The sequence below is a fragment of the Orussus abietinus genome, unplaced genomic scaffold (assembly GCF_000612105.2).
Source record: "Orussus abietinus isolate OABI.00-Male unplaced genomic scaffold, Oabi_2.0 scaffold33, whole genome shotgun sequence".
Lineage (NCBI taxonomy): Eukaryota > Metazoa > Arthropoda > Insecta > Hymenoptera > Orussidae > Orussus > Orussus abietinus.
Genome location: NW_019394294.1, coordinates 991143 through 1008893, shown reverse-complemented (window position 1 = coordinate 1008893; position 17751 = coordinate 991143). Strand labels below are relative to the sequence as shown.

General features: G+C 45.9%; 2 protein-coding genes across 2 annotated transcripts; both read right to left on the bottom strand.

Annotated features, from left to right (window-relative positions):
* Nucleotides 1–2074: 2074 nt before the first annotated feature.
* Nucleotides 2075–9026, bottom strand: LOC105695826 (tripartite motif-containing protein 3). The gene is made up of 11 exons (XM_012417788.1): nucleotides 8234–9026; nucleotides 7795–7957; nucleotides 7529–7702; nucleotides 7154–7357; nucleotides 6784–7032; nucleotides 6505–6691; nucleotides 5992–6428; nucleotides 5743–5925; nucleotides 5537–5644; nucleotides 5309–5447; nucleotides 2075–5244 (listed from the first exon to the last, which is right to left on the bottom strand). The coding sequence occupies exons 1-11, from the start codon at nucleotides 8257–8259 to the stop codon at nucleotides 5006–5008; spliced, it is 2109 nt and encodes a 702-aa protein (XP_012273211.1). The 5' UTR covers nucleotides 8260–9026; the 3' UTR covers nucleotides 2075–5005.
* A 5821-nt stretch (nucleotides 9027–14847) lies between these two features.
* LOC105695546 (chymotrypsin-2) lies at nucleotides 14848–17624 on the bottom strand. Its single transcript, XM_012417169.2, has 4 exons — nucleotides 17483–17624; nucleotides 16891–17297; nucleotides 16274–16411; nucleotides 14848–16033 (listed from the first exon to the last, which is right to left on the bottom strand). The coding sequence occupies exons 1-4, from the start codon at nucleotides 17541–17543 to the stop codon at nucleotides 15890–15892; spliced, it is 750 nt and encodes a 249-aa protein (XP_012272592.1). The 5' UTR covers nucleotides 17544–17624; the 3' UTR covers nucleotides 14848–15889.
* Nucleotides 17625–17751: the final 127 nt, after the last annotated feature.

Sequence of the window (17751 nt, the reverse complement as noted above, 5' to 3'; positions counted from 1 at the left end):
AGCCGAGGGCGAACCGTGGTTTATGTATGGTGGGTAGAGCGAGCTCGCGGGTACATATGTGCCACATAACCCCCCGTGAGATGGTATATCCACGGTTTATCTATGTCGGGGGCATGTACACCGGCCCGACGTGTTGTGGGTATGCGTCCACGTTCTATGTACGCATTCACCAGCCTGGGGGAGGGCAAGGTGGATACGGCAGGTTCTTACGAGAGAGCATGTACGCGCGTACGCTATACGCCCCGCGTATTACGTATGAATGCTCCTTTCGGAGTTTCACCTTTTACGCCCAGGGGAGGGGGGCACTTCGCGATACGGAGGATTACCTCGTATTTTCTTCCCCGGGAAATCAAGTTTAAATCAATTTCGGAATATAGGGCCCGGGTATACGAGTCGTGCCCGCCGTTTGACGATTACTTCGGTACGACCTCGACGTTGAATAAATATCCAATGCCTTCGCTCGCTCCAGCGGAAATTTTCCAGTAATTCCCCCGAAATTTCGCCCCAAGAGGGCTTTCAATTTTTACAGCGCGACCAAAAATCGTCGATAAGGCTGCCGATAGAAACTCTACCCGTGAGATGAGAAATTTAAGAGGGCATAGTATGATGGGTAGCGTATTCGCATGGGAGGTTTGCTTAATCCCTGGACATTTTTCAGGTGGCTGGGCATGGCGCGCATCGTGCGTTCGGGGTATCGCAAGAGAATCGATCGGCACAATAACGCTTTTAAGTGACCGGAATACAAGAGCCGAGTGCACCGAGTCGAGTGAGGCGGCCTTAGTCTGCGCAAATGAAAAGGAATCCGCGACGGAAGAGAAAGAAAAAAAATAAAAAAGGAGCGTTTCGCTCGAATTTTAAAAGTGGACGCGGTGCGCGCGTAATTTGCGCCGCTTATAGCGGTAATTGTAAGCGCGACTCGTAAGGAGGTAAGGGATAAAAAAATTGAGAAAAATCATCTTAAAACTAGGGTACGGATTGCCGGGAATCGTTTCTTCGCTTCGAGGGAAAAAAAGAATCAACCGTAAAAAGATGGAGAAACCGTACGAAAGGAATGCAGCGTCGCGTTTCGGGTCCCGCGAGAGCGAGGGATTTGCGACGCCATCTTGAAATTTGACATTTTTTTAACGGCTCCCCACTTTTCATTCCGAATTTCTCACGAATTTCCGTAATTGCGACGACACGGGGACGCGGCTAACTGCGGCGAGATTTTTCATCGCTTTCCCTTTTTTCCTCTTTCTCCATTTCCTTCGTCCCGAATTCCTGACACTTTGCTTTTCTGTGATTGCGACGCCATCTTGAAATTCGACATTTTCAACGATTCCCCACTTTTCATTCCGAATTTCTCACGAGTTACTGTAATTGAGGCGAGATTTTTAAATTTGGGATTTTCCAGCGCGTTCCCTCTTTCTCCATCTCGTTCGTTCCAAATTTCTGACGCTTTGCTTTTCTGTAATTGCGACGACACAGGGCGCGCGTACAGGGTCACGTGAATAAACTCGCGTGAATTAATGCACGCCCAATTAGCACGGCGGAAACGGTAATCCTCGTCCGAGACACTTCTTTAAACTGGTACACGCTGGCAACATTAATAAAGGAGATCTCCAATTTGCACCGAAGAATTAAGCTTTAGTTTATTTACAAAGACCTGTCTTTATACAGCATGTCATGTAACACGGTGTGGTCGAACCTGCGGAGAGATGTAGGATTAATGGACATGACTAGATTTAACAAAATATCATTAGGTAGGACGGGTGCGTCGATTAAGGTGAAATGAAAGGGTCATTCTATATACATCGAAACGTCAAAATATATATATGTACGACTTTTCTCCAAACTCGGGGGAAGGAGTGATTTGAAATTTTAANAAATTTTTATAGAACTTTTCTTCTGGGTGCACTGAATCGTTTGAAACTTGAGCACGTGATCATGAAGGCCCCAAGGAAGAACGCGATGCACGTAAAATTTCATTTTCCACAAAAAAAAAAGTGACTTTGGTTCTAGTCCAGGCTAAATAAAAACAGTCATTTTTTTTTAAATGAAATTTCACAACCATCACCTTCCTTAGGGTCTTCGTAATCACATGCTGAAGTTTCAGATTATTTGGTGCAGTTTGGAGAAATGGTTTTATAAACAATATCGCGTTTTATGAATATAGAATGGCCCTTTGACATCACCGTAAGGGATCGATTGTACGCGCGTTTAACGATCTCTCCTTCGAGTAAGTTCTTCGAGGCCATGGGACGAAAAGCTCACGCTTTCAATTTCCAATCTCCAGGAATTCTCGACAATCGGGTCATCGTTAAGGAATATCGTTTAACAAATATTGCTACGCTTTGCGACGATCCGCTGGTTCGAGCCTATGAACATCGGTCGGCGACGTTTCAACAGTTCATGTCAAGAAATAAACCAAGAAAAGTACGTAAACCACGTTCGAGGGTACTTACGTCGCTTTTCGAACGTTTCGCGAGATTAGTACCAGCTCGGAATTAATTGTTACGCAGACTATTAGTACCGGGACACGAGTTACGTGCACACCAATCGCGGCCATCTTGTTTTTTCCTCGAAAAGAAATTTTCTACCGAGTGAAAAGAAAATTCGTAGGTCCAAGCGTAACTTTTGGAGTTTGCACCTGCGTCTACAGAGATTGTTGTACAAAATGCGCCCTGGAATGTCTCGTACATAACGAAGACATGAACGAACCAATGTTTCTAGTCCAGTAAATGAGTATTCAAGCCGTGGAGCTGCCGAGAATCTCGGCGAAAACGGCTAATTCTCTAATTCGACGTTCAAATCATGAGTCACGCAGATGAAAATTATAAAACAGGTTTAATCGGTCTTGCTCACAAATAACGTGTACACGTACCGAGTCGAAACTTCGCAATCGACTTTGGTACTTCGAAGTATCAAGTGATTTCTCTTTCGATTTCCTCCCCTCCCATTCTCCACTCCCCTCCCCCCTCGTCCTTTCAGTTCGACAATAAACGCTGCTTAATGCGTTGTATGACACATTACGATAGACTAAGTTTAAGCGAACGTTTCTTAAAAAAGTGGCTACAAAAAGGCGAAGATAAAACAACAAAAAGGGGAAAAAAAGAGGAAGAAAAACACGAGTGAACGTTAACGTTACGTGTAAAGGGGTTTTTTTTTTTTTTCTTAAGTAATACTCTGCCGTGCGTGGACTCTTATCCGCCTTAAGGTCTAGAAAATACATTGGATGGACACAACAGAGTACCGATAAGGTCTAAAAACGACGTTATCTCGAGGCGAAGCCCCCCGAAGAGGAGCTCTTCGCCCCTTTGAGAACTGATTTCAAGGCCATTCACAACTCGCCGAGTTGTTTCCCTAGAAGACTAGTCCATTTTCATACAATTTATGTACAACGTAATGTCAAAGCGATCCGACCGATCGCCATTCAATGTAGAAGTGTGCTTAACAACGAGCAAGCAGCATCAATTAAGGTTCGGCGTTATCGTACAATCGTTACGCTAGGAATTGCGCTATGTAATAATACTGAGAAAAATATATGTACAATTCTTACGCCCTTAAGTTCTATCTAACAGTCCTCTTTTCTTTTTTCTTCTTCTTCTTCTTATGTTACAACAATTAACCTCCGCGTCTCTCGTTTTAAAATGGCAATGGTGACCGTGGCCCTAGGTAAATACCAAACGTGTCAACAATAAAGGAGTAACTCTTGGATACTCGTGCAGTCGTGACATATTAAAGTGGCGTTTGATTCCTGAAATTAGTTATCCACGTGTCTCGACAAAGTCGTAGGAATGTTGCGCTTAATTGTCACGTGTCTACCTTGTCTATAGATTAGAGCGTTTCGTCCATTCAAAGTGATGAACATGCCCGGCGAGGAGAAACGTGAACTAAAAAGCCTGTCAGTGAGACATTTCCGACAGAAATTCTCCCTCTGGACACCTTTATCAGGCGATTCATTAGACGGGCCGGAAAGAAGTCTATTTAACAGGTCTATTATCCGGCAAGAGGCCGAGCTCGTTACTCGAGTGCCTTAAACATTGCCCGTGTGCTTTGAAAATTTTCAAAAAAGGCAGTGCTTGTTTCGTGACTTCGCGCATCCTTAAACCTATCGTCAACAAGTGAACGTCATAAGTGGACGTCTAAAAGAACCGAAACCCCCGATAACCGTTCTACGCTTACGAGAAACGAGAGAAAGACAATCGGCAACGCTCCATTTTCCACTGTCATCCGATCGGTTATCAATAACTAAGAAAAGAAAAAAAAAACAAAAATCTCACTTGTAGTTACTCTAGATCGGCACGCTCATTAACGCGAAAAGCGTTTACAAGCAAGCGGAACGGTTTTGAGGAGTACTCGCGTTGCAGGAAACGATTGCGCCTCGACATACCGAGAGAGACTTCGACGGTTTCTAGAAAACGATTAGATTTAGTATTTTTTGCTCAATGAACAACGTTCACAGCCAGTTACCTCGAGCGAGCTGTGCGAGTGTTCACCTCCGATTAAGACTTCAACTTAACTCTCAGACTCCTCGAGGACGAGTGCGACAATGTACGTTTACAAAGTAATGTCATGTAACGGTAGCAACGGTCGATCGACGACTTGCTGGATCGTTCCCAGCGACCCGATTCTCGAGTTAACACGGATTTTCATTATCGCATATTACGAATAGTTTCGCATAAAAGGATGTTGCATCGTTGCAAAGCCGCGTCATTGATCAACGTCTGAAAACCGTACACGAAACTATTAATTTCCCATGCGAAAGTTGATCGCATAAATTCGAGAATCGGGTCTCTGGTTGCCGTTCTTCGACCTCATCCGCGGGATATAAACGGAGTCGAGTGAAGAACCGCTATCAGTGGTCGGTACAAAGTGGTACCGAATAAGAACTAAATTTAAATTAATATAAGCGATCACCTTTTTCTTTTTATCATCTGTACGGCGTTCCACGTTTGTCGAAGGTCCGCCCCAACAATATGCTGGAGTTGCGCGATTAACGGAGCACGGGTACGGTAGATTACGATTACCAGTATCTGTACTTCTTGACACAGTCGTTTCCCAGGTCGACCACTACCAGATGGTTGTCGGGCAGCACGGCTATTCCGGATGGTCGACGTAACTTCGAGCTGTGAGAATCGATCTCGGTCAAGACTGCGCCGCCCCCTAACTTGAGGACTTGTATGATAGTGCGACCCTTATCACAACGGGATGCAAGTACTCTGCCGTCCGCGTCCACGGCTATGCCTCCGTACCTGCCTTTGCCTGGTGGAAGCGAGGAAGATTTACAGATTTGTTATTAAACACACAAGAGACTAATTCCAATTACCTTTCCCTTCTGCATAGATCTCCTCCGAGAAGTCGCCTTTAGCGGAGAACACCTGAATTCGCGAATCCGCGACCAGGATCTCCCCAGCCGGGCCGACGGTCACGGAGCTGATCAGCTTGAACACGCTTCTTTTCCCGACCTTTCGAGAAGAATGCAAGAAATATCAATACAGGACATACTCCTTTATCCACTGGCATCTAGAAATTAGGAATTAGACCAGGAGCCAACCTGGAAGAGGACTTTTCCATCCGAGTCGAAGACGAACACGCAGCTCTGTCCATTATCCGCCACCAGCACGTGTCCGTAGCTTCTGTCCACCGCTACGTCAATGGGCTCCTACGAGTTAATACAAAAAATCCCATTAATTAAATAAGTCCTCCGAATTAAAGGACTTGTCCAAAATGATGACTATTTCCTTGGTAACCACCACCGACCTGAAACGCGTTGTGGGAGAAAGACCTGATAGTGTCTCCATGGAGCGTCATTTCGGTAACGGTCCTCGTTCTCCAGTTCACAACCACCAGCCCCTGTTCCGAGACGGCGATTCCCGTGCAACTTCGTCCTTCCAACCCTTCGTTCACTATATGTCTCTGGAATTCCAGTTTCTCGTCAAGTACCTGTGTGTAAAATAAATATAAAACCTCATGGTTCCATCCGACGACTATCCTTCAAGGATTACATACCTTGATTCGGGAGTTCCCGGTGTCCACGACATAGATAGTCCCATTATCATCAACCGCCACCGCGACTGGTTGATGAAACTCGTCCTTCCCATGGCCGCGTCTTCCGTATATTTTCACAGGTTCGTTGTGCTCGGTGGCGTCGAAGAATAGCGGATAGTCTTTTATAGGTCGCTCGAAGACGGACACTTTCAGGACGTAACGATTGGCCGAGGGTGGCCTGAAGAGCACCTCGTACATGCCGTTGTCCAAGTCCTTCACCTCCACCTCGACTTGATTGTTCTGGACCTCGGAATTAATGCCATCAGCCAGGGTGAGCTCCGCGGCGATGGGGTCGCCCCCCGCGTTTCGGGGGTGACCATGATAATCCACCGTTTCGACGATCGCTGCTGCCTGCAACTTGGCGACTGCTGGATCCTTCAGCTTTGCCCGACAGAGACCTGGCAAAACATCAAACACATTAAAAAAAAACAAGCTTGAAACAACAAATTCACACTTCCAAGTCGATCTCCCTACCTGGCAGTGTAGTACTAGACCGTACTCGTCCAAATATATTCAAAGCTCGTTCGAATTCCGCCAGAGCGTCGTTATGACTGAACTCTGCCGTGATAAAAGCGTTCTCTCTGGGTTCACTTAGAGCAACAGCAGCGTCGAGCTGGTCGGACAAGCTTCCAATCCGCTGAGTGATGTTTCGCACCTCGACCTAAAAAAGATCGAGCTATAAGTCAAATTTCTTTTCAGGCGTTTTATATTAAATATGGCAATCTTGGATATGGTTAAAATGACGAAGAGTACCTGATACTGCAGACCATCGCATTCTCTCTCGACCTTATTTTTCTCAGCCTCGATTAACGCGTGCTGTTCCTCCAGGACGTGTTTCTTGTCTCTGGCAGCTTCGGTGACAGCAGCCTGCAGCTCAGCGCGCCGTCTCTCGACCTTTGCGATTATTTCTGCAAACTCCGTGTCGACGGCAGTCAGACATTTCTCGGTGGCTGTTTCTAAACGCCGAAGTTCAGCACCCACCGATTCTTGTGCCTGCGTCAGCTAAGGCAAAAGAGAAAACCGTTTAATTCAAAGTCTGCTCGCCCATCGCGGGTCGCGTATTTTTTTTCACATTCGGCTTCCTGACTAGATAAGTAGTCTTAAATTACCGACGATTACGCACCTTGGATATGCACTCGTTCGCTTTGTAAAGCAATATCTCAGACATTCTTTTGATAGCGATGCTAAACGGGATGATAGTGTGTTCGGTGCAGCCTGGTGACGTGCCAGAATGACTTCCGCCTGTGCATACCGTACAAAATACTGTATCACATGTCTCGCAAAAAAGCAATTCCTGGTTTATGTGCACGGAACATTTTGGGATCACCTGTAACAGTAAATGTAAATTCATAGTTTATGCCGATTGAGGGGGATACTATTTATTTTTAGTAGCTGTTTAGGACATACCGATGCTTGATAATCTGTCTGTTTTGAGTTTGTGTCGTGTTGGGTGGGATAGAAATTTTTGTGGATTATTCAAATATGAGGATTGACGTACCTCCCGACGTTGCCTAGACATGAGATCTAGAAGCTGATTCACGAGAAAACTCGGAGGTAAGGCAGGAACACCACCACGAGGAATTGTTATCAACTCGCGACAGATCGGGCAACGGAAAGCTCCTGCTTCTCGGGTCTGTGAGGCGGCGATCCTGGTTAGGCAGTGCAAACATACCTGTGGATATAATTAATTATAGGATTAAGGGAAGGTTAATATTTATAGTGGTAACTGACATAGATTTCTGATTTTACGAAACTATCGCTTACCGTATGGGAGCATGGCAGTAACTTTGGAGTATGTTCGCTACCGTCGTAAACACAGAGGCAAGTGCCACACGTTAGGAAACTCTCATTGAAATCTTCATAATTTATGCTGACTGTTTCCACGAGCATGGAGCTCATGCTGACCATCCTCTCCCCGAGACGGGTCCTTTGGAAAACAAGAAACCATTATATAAAATGTTACGTAAATCGCAATGTTATCAATACATGCAAGATCGAGTTCAGACAGTAATTTGCATTGTACTAATAAAACCATTAAGTTATACAACTGGCATAACTAGAAACATTGCATGAAAGAAATTCAATCTTTCGCATGCAACCTCGCTAAAGCATCTCCAGAGTATAACCTCACATTTAAATAATTTCATCGCTGTTAAAATACAGAGATGAATCAGCGGAGCACTCGACTCAAGAATAAACTTACTGAATGGCTAAACGCAGCGCTTCCATATTGAACTAAGACCTGTCGACGCTTCAGAAAATTCAAGGCACATGTAGCGACGAGTAATGCGTTCCCTCGAGTTGTCAAGAAATAATTATTTCCCACTGCCTTACAACGAATTCTTTTATTTCCACCATCAGCCGACGCTACTCCAGCAGATATGTAAATTACATCCAATCTTTCATCGATCGTTGCACTATTCCATATTCCTCAAGCTCATTGGTTGCTCCGAAACAAAGAAGCATCCTCCAATTCAGAATATTTTTCATAAATATTCTATGCGTCTCCGAAATTTGTATAAGACATTGCAAACTCTATCTTCCAATCTCCAGCTCCTCAGAAAATCCTTCCTCGAAGTTCGAACACGCGTTGCGAGTTCTTGGAAGACGCTACGCAATATTCCGGCGAATGTCGACTTTTCGAGACTTTTTCTTGGATCTTCCCGCGCCTTAAACCTGGTTTTCTCAGCGTGGGTTTCTACTTGCGTTCCAGGACATCGCACCAGGGGTTCCTCAAGCAGGGTGAGGAAGATATCGCGTGGACGCTCCGCGTCCTCGGAGAGCCATTGTCCGCGGCGAAGCGCGACCTAACCTCTCAAGACGCTGCACTCACGACGGGCGCCGCGACCGGACTCGACCAGCCTGTCAAAATCCGCGGCGCTTCGGCGTCTCCATCTCCGTCGCCATAAACAAAGCGCGACGGGGCGACTGCGAACCACTGCGAGATCTGAGAATCGAGCGCCTGCGCACCGTAGCGCGCTCCGAGGTGCTGCGAACTCGCCGATGCAGCCGGTGCAGCGCACCCGCCTCACGTGCCGCACAAAGAAAACACAGGCTGAGCTGCGCGGACGGCGTGCGCACGAGTCGACCTCGAGTAGCCTGAAGGCGCAAACCTAAGCGTTCCCTAGAAACGCTCTGCGTCGCATTAGTCGCATTTGCCGCGCAATCGACCACGCAAAGTAACGATTCATATTCATAACGATGCGTTTTCCCTATCAGGTCCGATGATCGAGGTAGTCAGAAAGTTCAGGGTACGCGTAGGTACATACGCATCGGGTACACGTTGCACGCACAGCTGACCGTGAGCACATGCCGCATTAGCATAGTCGCGCGGCGGGTCCGCGCAGGCGCGCGCCATCTACATACTACATAGCTGCACAGAGCGCGACGCGCGAGTGTGTAAAAATGGACCGCCGCAGCTGCGCGAACGAGGTGCGCGCGTGGCGCCATGCAAGCCACAGCTGGCCCAACGCGGGGGGTGGCGGTGACGCGAATTTAGAAATACGTGTAAACGAGAAGCGTCACTATGGTGAGCGCTCCCGATTCTCCCCTAAATTCTTGTTTCTAAGGGGAAATTTATAATATAAACGTATCGAATAGGATCCGTTACCATGGAGGGATTTTGTTTTTTAAAGCACTCTCGAAAGTCTATTGAGAACGGGTTTCGAATTCATTTTCGATTACTCGAGAAACCGGAAATCCGGCAATTTGCTACGCGCATATCGCGTGCTCGGCGTGTGCGAAATGGCTCAGCTGCATAAATAGTGCCATAGAGCTCTATGCAGGGTTCGTAATTTCGCGTTTTTTGAGGTTTTTGACGTATATTACGTAAATCACGTAGTTTATTGTAGAAAATCGTAGAAAACCAGTAAATGACGTTTCCAATACATTATTTATGTATCCGCTAGGTTATAAACGTCTTTTAGCGCGCATGTAAACCCGTAGACATTTATAAGGAATATTTAATATGACTCGCGTTAAAATTTCTTTCGACGCTGTAACGTAGACGTAGAAAACGTGTATTTTACGTGACGTATTATATCTACCGAGTTCTGGCGCTATGCATAGTGCATACGCACATGGACGCGCGTGCACAGGTATGGTGCGTGCGCGCGCACTGTGTGAACGACCAGAGGGGTTGTGGAGGGGGCAAGACACGCGGTCTCGCATTTCAGGAGGCGCGCGCAACGCCGCGTGTGGCCGCGCCGGCATCGAGGTGCAACGCCACTGAGAGAGACGGAGCGATGACCCGCACATGGGGGAGAGAGAGACGCGACATCGGCCCGTGGTCAGGAGTGGAGAGACGGAGCGACGGCCCGTGGCAGGAGAGAGGGAGACGCTGCGATGCGCGCTACGGACAGTGGACGGAGACAGAGCTCTCAGGGTGATGAAAAATGATAAATAGAAGGCACGTGCACGCCCGAGAGACCATGGGCACCGACGCTCGGCCGAGTACCCGCATTTTCTAACCTCTTCCACCTTTTTACGCTTTTATACCCTTTTCCTTCTTTTTTCTACGTTCTAGGTACCAAGGCGCGCTATAGCCTTGTGAAGGAATCTTCCCCCTATTGCGAAGGTATTAAGCGAACGTTGAGGAACGATTTTTATTCGGCGTCTGCTCTTTTTCTTAGGTTAACGCCGACCGAGTGGGGCGGACGACTTCGGGAGTCTCTGCACGTGAGTAATGCTCTCAAATATAGAATTTAGAGTATTCTGAAACGAGAAGGCAGGGTTATTGACTGGTGGAGTCGTCCTTCGCATCGGAAGCCTTGCAGCGTAGGGGGTCCCCGGAAGGCGAACACCGATCATGTTTCAAGATGTCAATTAGAAACTGTAATGTCTCGTTAATATGTAATGGAAATAAAGCGTCGTTCTTAAGTGCGGGGGGTGGGGACCGTCATTATCCCATCATTTTGTTTTCGAACCTCCTCCCACGCGGGCGATTATTTTCCGTTGCTCCAATTTACTCGTTTTAATAAGGAGAACAGTGTACGTCTTCTCAGGCACACGAGTCATCTGCCGTCTCAGCGTTTTACAAGGCATTGTAAAACGGGACGATCTCAATCGACGTAACTTTACACCGCCGTGGGCTGTGGAAATGTCGCCTTCGGAAATAGCCGGTAGAATTCTCGGTTTCGTTCTCCCATTGGGAATGGAAACCCTCTCCCAACTTTTAAACGGTATCACGGGTACCCTCCTATCGAGCCGGCGTTTCCGTGGTCTCGTGTGTCGTTATAATTAGAATCTGGCCACGGTTACGGCGGATTTGAACACGCGATGACACTTGGGAGGATTATTGCGTAGATCCTATTGTACGTAAAATGCTGGGCGGATTCGTTGTTGAGCTAGGTCATACTGTCATGGGCGGTGAATGCAGGGCGTCGCATTAATGTCGCCTAAACTGCACCAAACCGCCGCGAGTCATGGCTCCATTATGCTTCATTTCAACGGCAAACGTCCTAACAATGCACGGAAGACAATGAGATAGGCTCCCGAAACGTGCTCGTTTGTGGACGTGGAAATGCTTGGCAAACAGCCGTCGTACATCATTAATTTCTTGGCGCTCGATCGAGACCTTCTCTTCTCTCAAGGCATTTAACAGATCGTCCCTTTAAAAAATGTTCTCTCTTATATACGGTGCCTCATTATTAAAACATCATGGTAATTGTCCAATTTATTATTCATATAATGTATACGGTTTGTCGTGTTCCTATCGACTCCAGGGTTGGACCGTTGGGTTTGACCACCGGGTGGTCGACCGGCGGGGTCGTAACCTCTTAATTGGCTTGGTCTAGTGAAGCAAAGCACGCAAATGTGTACTTTATCGGTGCTCACTCACTCGAGAAACCAGCTCAAAGTGGGAAACCCCCTTTTGTTCCACGTGCACGCGTCGCTCATGGTGCTCGCATTGCTTCGGACGGTGTTTTCAAGGAAGCCTTCCTTTTGATATCGCTCTTTGTGCAGCCGTGTGAAATTAGCATTGCATATTGGGCTTCGGAAAATTTGCCGATCAGCGAGGCGGAAACCTAGCGTTAAAACGAGTCCCCACAACCCTCCACCAAAACAAACCCCTTGGACCCGAACAAAACGGGTGTGAATAGTACCACCAGCCAGAAGTGTTTACCAAAGCGTCGTAAATATATCAGGTTTAGACATAAATTCGTAATATTTTGTTTATACAATTTTTTTGTTACTAAAAACCCCAGGAATTCATACCTTGTGATTGAGGGAATCACCAAGAGATGCACAGGGATCTTCGATCCCAGTGATCCCTTAAATTCAATTATCCGTTTACCGTGTCTTTGCCAGCGGGATATCCTAATGGTATTATATTCGCTCCACATTTGTGGCCACACAAGTATACTTACATAAAGGGACAGCAGCTCATGAAGGCTTCGTCAGTGAGGTCGTTGTCAGAAGGAAAGGTGTCTTCTTCTTCTTCACGACTTTCTTCTAATTAATGATTTCACAGTTCCACTTAATTCTTCCCAGAAGTCAGCCGACCCCGTTTCCCAAAAATCCGATACGTCTTCGTGACCACATTTCGGTTCAGGTGGAAGATTTGGGAATCAATCGGTTCACAAGGGAACACCAGGTTCACTAGGAAATCACCGGTTTCACTAGGAAATTACCTGGTTCACTAGGGAACACCAGATCTGACCGAGTCAGTAGACCCGGTCCCCAATTCCATCGGGTCAAATCGATGCACCGGGCCGAATGGCCGCGATAAGACTCGATATCAGAGGTTGTCGCTCCACCAGGGGTGGATTGGGAATCGCGGGGTCGTTGTTCCCATCGATGGGTCGCGTCCTACGGGGAAAACTATAACGATATCGATTTCCCGGGCCGAGGGGCGTCGCGACGCGCGTCAGACGTCTACGTCGGCCTTAACGGCTGGTCTTACGGATACGGAGGGGTCAGTCTGGACAGGACACTTTCAACACGAGGGAGTCTCCAGACACCGTGGTCGTCACCAAAATTGTGGAGGCTCTTCTGAGTCGACCCGAAGCTCTGGAGGCACTCGGTCGTACTCGAGAGTCGCTTTAAACTCTGTCGCCCCTGCGACGTGAACGATAAGCATGCGCGTCCCGATTTGGGTCACGCTCACCACTCGACCGACAAAACCTCGTTGCGTTCCTTGATCCACCTTGCTTATTTTTGCTGGAACGTAGAGTTAGTCGGCACGGAGCTTAGGTCGAGGTCCCCGAAATAAATCAGGTCCAAGGCGGCCAAGATGAGGGTGTTGGCACGTCCAAAGGACCCAGGTGCTGGGAATCCTCCTGGGATCGGAACTAATGATTTATGCAACTTGATCTTCAGTATACACCCAAATAATTGACTTAAGGATGATTGATTGACTCTTGCGAATCCTTTACTTAATTTGGCCAAGGCCCAGAAGTGTCGCAATCCTGCAGATTACGCAGCCCAAGATTAGATCAAAGGACAACGTCCTTCCTACACCCTACCAAACTTCTTGTTGCTGTCTCGGTTTTTAGCCATGAGTCTTGTTCCTTCAAGTCAGAATTTTCCCACATTAAATATTTTGTGCAATTAAATATTACCTAATTTTATGTAATTTTTCAGGTGTATTTCACGTTTTTAATACCAGGTAGTGGTTCATGGCTTCCAAAGTCCAATGTTGTAATTGTTGTTTTTGGCCCTTGGTTGGTTCCTTTAAGTCTGTTTGCGTTACATTTTGTGTTAAATATCTTGTTCTTTATTATTCTCTTATCTTTATCTCAGTTCTTCATGAATATCTGGCCTTTTTTCAGATTTTTACGTGCACGACCGCGGTTTAGTTAGCCCAGGTTAGGCCAGGTTAGGTCGGTTGCGTTGGGCAGGGTCGATTCCGAGAGACGTCACGATCCCGTGGTCAGGGCACGGCCTCCGGTGCTCCAAATACCGCAGACGGCTGCAAACCGTCGCAAACTGTTGCAGACTGCTGAAAACTACTGCAAACTACTGCAAACCGTCCCAAACTATTGCAAACCGTCGTTAACTGGCGCTGGTTGGGAGCGTCCGCGCACCCTCGAGTTAGGACGCGCGAGCGGACTAACCTCCAAAGCCGAACGAGTCCTGTCCCCGGCCGATCGATTTCTCAAAACGATACCCTGCTCCTCGACCATTTTATCCCCCAGCTTTCGTTCCACGCCGATACTCACTCGTGACATCGCGTTCGAAGCTTGTAGCGGCGAGCGTTGACTCATCGAACCTCATCGCCTAGGGATTGATGACAACGCCCCCTCAAATGTTTTAGCAACCCTGACGAACCGGTCAGTCGACGATTTCTCATCCGCAGGATTCTCAGGAATCCGAGCACGGGTAAAACGATCAGCGGCTCGAATAAACACATTAAATTCATATTGACTTAATGTTGACTTTATTTTAAGCTTAAATCGACCTTATATCGCATTCTTTCACGGTTTTATGAAACCTCAACTATACTCTTCCGCGACGCCATATTGGATTCATTAAAAATGAAAATCACATTGTGAAATCCAATTTGTCTCTCTAATCAAAGTAAAATTCATTGAATTTTGTCATTGAACGATATATCATGATTGCGTCTTCACCATATACCATAATTACACTCGACGAACTGATTGTATGTGTATATGCCATTTATTTTTGCTCGTATATCTAGGGGAAATTTATTTATAGTAACTGAAGGTGTGGAATTCGACAAAGGATTTAATTCTTTGAGGTGGTCATGCTGACTTCAATTGCGAGGAATCTGAAATCGGAACGCAGGCCTCGCTGGGGAACCAAAAGATTCAACAATTGTGAGTCACTCGACGGAACATTTATCGCTTCTTGAATAAACTATACTTTTAGAGGTAGAGACTTTTCTGGACAAGCTATTCGTGTCTCGATGAATGAGTTGCCTGGTTATCTTAGATGATGGGCATCGGTTATGCTGAGAGCATAGAGAAGGATGGTCAGGCAGGGTCGTTGTTTTTGGAGGATGGGACGTGACCTGGGAATTAAATATCTGGAGAAAAGGATATCCATGGACATCATGGCGGAGTTCCGTGACTTCAGGTCGTGGGACACTTTTACGGAGCGAGACAATGGCGGGACTTCCGTTTGCAGTGCACCCTTAAAGTACATACATCTACACATCCATACATACACATGTAGGTACTAATACCTCACAATGAAATCTCGTCGTTCAACAAATTTGATAAATTCTTGTAAGTATTTTCTAGAATTATTAGAAATTAAGGTATCTGCAAATTGATAGAAATATTGTTCTTTTTTTATTTATATGGAGATGTTTATACGTCCTCTGTGTTCGTATTTGTATACGTCTGTGTCAGTGTCAGTGATTCGCCTCGATATTTTCACAGACCGTCGGTATAAGTTATGTTGCTATGGATTCTAATGAGTCATTTTTATTCTTTTAGAACAGAGGATTGTTCAAAATGAGTATGTGAAGCTGAGGCATCTTCTAATAAGGATTCGATTCGGTAGCGTTTAGTGACATCTGTCGGACGAGCGACTTTCTATCTGCTCTCACCTGTTCGGTCGGTAAAATGGGTTCCTTCGGTTTCTGAACTTGGATTCACTCCACATATCCGAAGAGAGGACCCGCGAAATTCCGACTGCATGTATGTACCATTTGTTTTTCTACCCGCAATTAGAGGTACCCATTATAGCTACTAGGTCGCGCGATTTTCTGAAAAATAGCGGAGAGATCTGACGAAAAATTAATTATAGACAAAGTATATATTAAGTATATAAAATATGAATGAAATGGTGACTTTAATGAGCTCATGCTGCGGACGGGAACAATTCTCCAGTCTTTATCTTTCTATGAGTATGTATATGCAGTAATTTACTTTAAGCAATGCCAAGGTCAGTCTTGGATGATATTTTTTATCCACTCGACGTAATTGTAGACCCGAGTATGGACGTCCGGGTATCCTTTTGCACAGGGGGATCCCCATGAACCAACCGCAATTTGGACGCCATCGCGTACCAAAGGACTGCCAGAGTCGCCCTTCAAGAAAAAAAAAAAGAAAATGGTAATTAATAATTAGATACTCAATTATTCATTTTAACACTTTCATCGTCATTGATATCGTCAACAATAACTGTACAACATCAAATAGAAAAAAAAAAGTACACGTAGAAGATCGCGATTGGACGTTTATTTCATGCCGTGCATGTGTTAAAATATATCGTTCCGAAAGGATTAAGTTAAATAAATTAATTTTCTACAGGAACTAAAATTACTCACATAACAGAGGCCTTCCCCGGTGGTTGTCAGGGTACATAAATGAGACGGCAAAACCGAGGAGAAAGTCGATCGGCATTCTTCCAGGCCGATTAATCGTAATTCGATTACTTGCAGTTCATTGGGATTCGGTCCGGAAACCTGAAAAAAATCCTGGCTGATTTCGACATACCCAGACTCTTTGTCACCTGACTCGAAAATCCCGACACCCTGGTATAATCTATTTATTTGCCATCTCTTTGATAACACGTCACACTCGTTACCAGGAATTGGGAATTACTCGAGTGACGCCACGCTCGTCGAGCTCAGATTTTCCCCTCACTCGATAATAATTTTTTCATGTATCTTTTCAGGTAATCCGCCTGTTTAAGATTACTAATCTGGGACAAGAGGAACCATTAAAGTGACTCAAATTAAGGAAGTCTTACAGAGATATGTTCTTTTTCTACAGAAAAATCTGAAAAACTATTTAACCCTTTGCGGACGAGACTTTTCCATTATAAAGGCTTTTGGGCGACTATTTGGCGACATTCTTCCGCAAAGGGTTAAAAAAGACTAAACAAAAAAATTACGAAACTATTTAAAAATCAAATCTATTTAAAAAATGCTAAAAGACATACCTCGGTGTACCCCCAGCCCGTGAAAACGGCGATCTGGTCACTCTCATTGAAGTCTGCAAACGGGAGATCGACAGGCGCCACGTTGGCCGAATAATCGATCAATTGATTGACTTCGAGCAGCCCTATGTCGTCGATGCGAACACCACGTACATAGTCCGGATGGGGGATGTACCTTTTCGTCTTGTATTCAGTTCCTCCCGTTGACAAGTCGTTGCTACCGACAACTATTGACATGGCATTGGCATTGTGCTTTACTAAACAATGTGCTGCCGTCAAAATCCATTTTTGATTGAGAAGGGAACCCCCGCAAACGTGGCGCCCATTGACACGAATCGACACTTGATATGGATAGGCACCATCTTGGGCGACGCTTCCTCCGATGATCCTGCTGTTGATGAACCTGGCTTCTAGTGAAAACAATGAAAAAATTTAGTATCAGACACGTCTAGATTTAATTTCGGCTTTGCCTTTAAACTCGGACATCCCGTGCGAGGAATTTATTTTACGGGTCCGTTTGACTTTAATCCATTTTAGATGGAGGAGATTTTGGAAGTCTGCTTTTGGATGCTGAAGAAGTAATGATCAACGTTACCGTCTATGGAGACCAGAAGTGCCAGGACCAAGAAAATGACTCCAGTGTTCATGACGACCATTCTGCTCGGCGAATCTTTCGGCAATGTATACTTATACTTGCTTTTGGGAGACTATCTCGAGAAGTGATTAAATTTCGTATAACGACGCGTCGAGAGATATCGCTCCTCTTGTTTAAGCCGTTCGAGGATATCAGTGCGTTCTCGTCATACCTCGTCATTTGATGACTGTGTACTATTCGTGTGACGTCCAAAACGTCAACGTGGTAAC